General features: G+C 49.9%; 1 protein-coding gene across 1 annotated transcript in view; it reads right to left on the reverse strand.

Moving 5' to 3' along the window:
- The window catches only part of PTCH1 (patched 1), a 66,816-nt gene extending 61,762 nt beyond the window's left edge, over positions 1-5,054 (reverse strand). Inside the window, exon 1 of the mRNA XM_007448288.1 lies at positions 4,718-5,054. Within this exon, the coding sequence (XP_007448350.1) occupies positions 4,718-4,909 (192 nt within the window). The 5' untranslated portion in view covers positions 4,910-5,054. The remainder of the gene's footprint in view (positions 1-4,717) is intronic.
- Positions 5,055-6,000: the final 946 nt, after the last annotated feature.

The following is a 6,000-nucleotide window of genomic DNA, read 5'->3' on the forward strand; positions in this document are numbered from 1 at the left end:
TGAGGCGTGCTGTATAGCAAAGGTAACCATGTAGCTATAGGCAGGGTGCTGTGTCTGTACAAAATTCTTTACAACGTTTTAGACCAAAATGTTAGTTTTTCCACCCAATCTTTTATTTATAGCAATTTCAGTATAGCTACTTAGATTATGGAATTCTAAAATGAAATTATAGGCTATTTACACATAATGGTTCCCTATTACTCTCCGCACGCAGCTGCATATCCTCTTGTTTTGGCGCTGCTACATGTGCACCATTTCAATGGCAAAGCCTCTTCCACTCGGGCTCATTTCCCTGGGTTTGACTTAATTCCTAAACGTTTTGAACATTGATCTCAGGGGTTTTCAGCTCCCTGAGCTCCCTCACCCGCTGTTTGATAGGTTAACTTTTCAGCATTTCAGACAATGCTCTCGGCCTGTAAATTCTACCCATCGGTTCCAGGACGCAATCCCCAGCCTGGGCTCTAACAAGCGCTATCTTAATCTCCCCACCCCCACCCGCCGCTTCCCCTGTGGTCTGCTTTTTTCATACACAGAGATGAATTACTTTGAGGATCTAATTGGCCTTGTTTCTGTAACGTTTTAAGAAAGGGAAGAGGAGCCAGTGTAAAAGCCTGCTCGACTTGGGTGGTCAGGGCTGAGCCTGCCCCCAATTTGCCTCATTGCTGATGCATGTGAGTTCGACATTCCCAGTGATAATGTTGTTCCTAATCAATCTGCCCTTATTTACATTTGTAAGCATTGTCGGCTTTAATATGCATGCCCTGTGCAGGGGACCGCTGCGCCACACCGGGTTTGTTAACTTCCACTAGTATTCTCCAGACCTGAGATGAGGCTGACAGGAGGAGCCAGGGCTGTGAAGGTGTCTGCTGGGAAAAGTCCCTTTAATGGTCTTTCTGCAGCATGGCTCCCCCGTGAGAGTTACCCAACAAGTGAGAAGCTTGATGCCTTTTCAATCAGCAGGAGTTGCTGGCCCTCTTTCTTGAGTATCCCATTGTCCCTTTCCAAGTAAAGTCCATCTCAATGCATTAATTGTCATTTTGGTCTCCCCATCATGACCCAAGACTTCATTGGAATTTGTAGTTTCAAAACACATTCCTTAAACTCTTAAAATATGATTCCCTCATATCTTCTCTCTTCTCTGCTCCAATAGTTAAACAGCCGTGGCCACGCCACACACATCTCAGAAATGACATCTGATTATCCAAATGATGACACTGAAATAAAACATTTGCCCTTTGTGTTTGGACATTCCAGTGATAAGCAATTGTGGGAGCTGCACTTGGTGGAGTAATGAAAAACCATGATAGGACTTGACTTTTCACTGGTTTCCCAGATCCAACTAATTGGGTCTTTAAAATGTAATGTAATTTAGCTAATATTTGCAGAGTACAAATGAATGAAGGAGTAAATATATCTAGTAATTTGACCCTTGGGCCATGTTATAATTTTGTCTCCGGAGTTTAATACTCCTTTCCACAAATGCAAAGAACTGCAAACATTACATTAAGTGCCACAAGTATTCCTGTTGAGAGGCTATGATGGGGAGAGGAATTAGGGATTTGATGTAATATTCTATTTAGGGATGGAGAGCCCAGGGTACAGGATATGAGTGATGGCCCAGAGCCTGAGCAGTTCAAAGCAGGTACCTTGGATAAGAGTTGACTCAATTCAAGCCATTTCTTGGCTCCCTAAGAATGCCTTATTATTTTCTCATTGGCAGCTTTTGTATTTGCTTAAAGGTGATGGTAGAAAATGAGTCTAAAAGGGGGAGGGAAAAAAGCGATTCAGCAGTCACAGAATGTAGCCCCCTTAAGCATGACTCCCCTCCCCTTCTCCCTTCCATCTTCTGTTTCCTCCCCTATCCCCCCTCCCCAGAACTGGAGGAAAGGGAACAGCTCTAGCCAACTTGTCAAAATAATGCTGCTAATTACCCCTGATCTCCTTTAATGGGAAGCTGCTCCCAATTCTACAAAAGAGTAAATGAGGGGTCTACAGCACAAACCCAGGAGCACTGGCATTATTTGAGCTTACAGTGAGCTTGGTGGGGGGAGGGGGTGGTAGAGGGAAGATGTCCTGAGAAGGTCCCAGAAATCTCCACATTTATTACTCCAGGTTCACATACTAGTTTGAAAAAGGGAATTAGACTTTATGCAGTGCCAAAGCTATTGGTATTCTTTTGCTGGGAACGTCACCAACTGCAGAGAAAATGTTCAGTCTACAATGAACTTGAAAGAGAACAGCATTGACCCTTTTATTGATTTCCTCCCTTGTCTGTATATCTTTTTAGCCCCATTACTTTAAGCAATAGAGATGTATTCTGGAAAGACCTAGACTTTGAACATTTTTCCCTGCATCTCTCTCCTTGTCTCTGTCTCCCCATCTACTATATCCATATCAAGCTCTGCATTTGGCAGAAGGCACGCCATTCACTTCCGTGATCTCTGCCATCGGGTCTTACATGAAAAAGAAGCTGAGCAACATGATCCCTTTGACCCACTGCTGGAGCAACAAATTTATTAGAGATATAGGCATGAGAAATGAAAGGGAAGTAAAACAATTCCAGCTTATTGTGTGTCTTTCTTTCATACTGCTAATCCGGTTTACACATCACGCCTACACGTCTCAATAGGGCTTTATACACTGTGGCAGAGGCGGGAGAAAATAAAAGGTGTGTGTGTGTGTGTGTGTGTGTGTGTGTGTGTGTGAGAGAGAGAGAGAGAGAGAGAGAGAGAGAGGAGGATAAAATAGGGAAGACAGATATTTTAATCCATTCAATACGTATTGATTTGCCTCATTAGTTTTTCTATCTGTAGAAAGTTGAAGATAATTTGTAAAAAAAACAGCCTTTTTTTTTTCACAAAATAATTCCAAATGGTGCTAACTCCTATTCCAATAGCTTGTTACATTATGACAAGATTATAACCAGGAATTAGATACACTTCTCAGCGAGTTTGAAATGAAGCTAAAACCCCAAATTCAGAATGGGCCCATTGGTGTCCACCTTGATTCAACATTTTAATATAAAAAGATCTTGGACTCAAAGGTGTTTTATAGCCTTGTGGAAGGAAGCTGGGTGACAGCTGGAACACACGCAAACTCACAATTGAAAGCCCTTATTTTGCAACATGGGTACACAATGCACCTGAGGCAATAATTCATCCTGAGGTACCACCCAGAAATAATAAGTGACAGTGACAAAAGGTAATACCAAAAAGCATTGTCTTTCTTTGTGGAGGCAATTAATTGCATGTTGACCTACTAGAGCCAAAAAAAAAAAAAAAAAAAAAAAAACACAATGCTGAAAAAGGATTATTGTAGTAGTTCAAGACCTCAGTTATCTAATTATTAAATACTTAGAGCCACCCATGGTGGGTCTTTATGATTTACCTCTGGTTCTCTTATATTTTTCCTCCCTAGGGAGGAAGGAAGAATAGAAAGGAAGATGGTCTTCTCTCCCATGTCTAGGAAAATAGAGGTCTCTAGGTGTCTTCAATAGACATCAATCCATATGGTTCTTCTTAAGTGATGGAAATTGAGATCTGAAAACTTATTGCTCACCCACCAAGTAGGGGTAATTTTTAACATGAACTTAAATACCTAGAGACATAGTATATGTCACCCCACCCCCCGCCCCCGAGGTACAGTCTCCGGAAGTCCTGTGGTCCCAGTGTTGGCACCGGGTCTAAATCGGTTTGGATCAGTCTGGCCCACCTCAGGGCTCCCCTCAGGCCACACTCAGCCCTCTCGGCATTGGGCTAGCCGCCCACCTCTTTAATGGTTGGCAGGCACCAGAATACCCGATTCCGTGGGTGCAAGGGTCAACACATAGCGCTCCTACCCGTGGCCCCTTCCTGAACTCAGGAAAGCCCCTTTGGCTCTTCTTCCCACCAACTGCGGCCAGGAGGAGGATGTTTGCGCTCCGGGTTTTGATAAGGTGCTTCTCTCCTAGCCCTGGGCGTCCCACTCATTCAGCGTCCCGGCCCGGCTGCCGAGAGCACCGGGTGTGGGTGCGAGAGCACGTGCCCAGCCCCTCGGGCAGACCTCCCCGAGCTCCCGGGAGACGAGAGAACTCGCCCGGGTGCGCGCGCGCTCTTGGCCCGCACCCTCCCCCCGGCGCTGTCACTCTCCGCACCAGCCCTCCATCCCCAGCTCTGCCTCCGCTGGCAGTCAGTAGCCACCACCAGGCTGATGAGCGGAAGCCAAGGTGGCGACCCTTTCAAGCGTGAAAATGGGATCCCAGGCGACCCCCTCCGTGAGAATTCCCCTCGGAGTCTTTCCCCGGCCGGGCCCCGCAGCCAGCCCCCTCCCCGCCCCGCTGGGCCGGCCTCGGGGGGCGGGGGCTCGGAGCGTGCGAGAGAGCGAGCGAGCTGGGAGACGCGGGCCAGCGCCCCCGCGCCCAGCCGGCGCAGCCCACCCAGCCCCGCGGCCCCGGCGCGCCGCCCGCCCGACCCGCCTGGCCCTCCGGCCGCCGCGCGGGGCGCCTCGGCCCCACAATCCCGCGTCCCCGGGGCGCACGCCGCGCGAGGGCGAGGTGGCGGCGGCGGCCAAGACGGCTGCACTCACCATAGCCGGCCGTCAAGCCCTGCCCGGAGCGCGGGTGCCGATGGCGCGGACGCTGCGCTTGGATTTCACATCAATTCCTTTTTTCCCCCGTGCCCCCCTTTCCTGGTCCTCCGCTCCTCCGTCTTCTCCCCGTCTTCCCTGGTCTCCCCCTAGCCTTGTCGCCGCGGATCTCTTTGTCTTCCCTGTCGTCGTCTTTTTCTTGGTCTCCGTCTTCTCCTCCTCCTCCTCGGTCTTTACAAAAGGAACGGAAAGTGTAAAAACCCCGGCGCGCTGGGCCGCCGGAGGCTTTCGGCGGAGTGCAGCGCGGACTCACAATTACAAGCCTGTTTCTATTAAGCAGTTCCATGGCCCTCGGCGTGGGTGGTCTGCCGCGCCATAGGCAGGACCTGTCAGGGTCACGTGACAGATCCGAAAACTTTACCCCTTTACAATAAACTCAAGGAAAGCAAAGTAAACTCGAGGAACGTGCTATCAGCACAGCCCTCCTGGGTAAACAGGCGCTCCCCTCCCCTCCTTCCTGGGAGGCGCCCCGCCGAGCGAGCTCCTGCGAGTCACTGCCGCCCCTCCCCGCCCCCCGCGGCCCTGTCTGCGGGGGGCCGCCGGGCGGGGGGTCTCCGCTCGCCACCTCGCCTTCCCCATCTAGTGCTCCCCCACCCTACACACGTTATTTGCTGACATTTAGTCACTTGCCCGAACCCCCGGGGGGGGGGTGCTGGGGGGAGCAGGGAAGCTCATTTCAGCATCCCCAGCACTCCGGGAAATGTGGGGTGCCCATGCAGAGGAACACCACCTTCCTGTCCGCAGTTCTCAAAGCGCTTTCCTGCTCGCATTCCCACGGAAGCCCCGAGAAGCTGGGAGCATTCTGGTTGACAGGCCCACAGGCTGACAGGGAGGCAGAGAGCCAGGGGAGCCGGGCAGATAACAAGAGACTCCCGGGGAGCGGGGGTGGGGCGGGGGGAAATGTTCAATGTACTAAGATGTATGTGGATTCGTGCAGCTTCTGTCGCAGGTCCCTGGGAAGCTGATTCTTCTGAAGAGACTTTGGTGGAGTCCCTTGGAAACCAAGATTGGTAGCTGGCTGAGGAATCACTAATTGATATTTGCTCTTTTTCCTTACAATTACTGTGGTTTTTGGGGTGTGCCACCCAAACACTCCCACCCACGCTGCCTTCCCAAATGAGGCCAGCTTGGGTGATTGGGCTAGACGGAAGTGCTGTGGCTCTGAGGCTCTTACCCTAAATGGAAAGTCCTATTCAGGAGAGACCCTGCTACAATGCTTAACATTTTATCTACTCAAACTTGCAGGGTAGACTGTTTCACACACAAGACAACTGAAAGGTGCTATTTTAAATGGACCCCGTTTTGAATAAAGATGAATTACAGATACACGGGGAAGGGGTAAGATAATTTACTGAAACTACCGAGAGTTACCTAGCA

Source organism: Lipotes vexillifer, unplaced genomic scaffold (assembly GCF_000442215.2).
Source record: "Lipotes vexillifer unplaced genomic scaffold, Lipotes_vexillifer_v1.1 scaffold252, whole genome shotgun sequence".
NCBI lineage: Eukaryota > Metazoa > Chordata > Mammalia > Artiodactyla > Lipotidae > Lipotes > Lipotes vexillifer.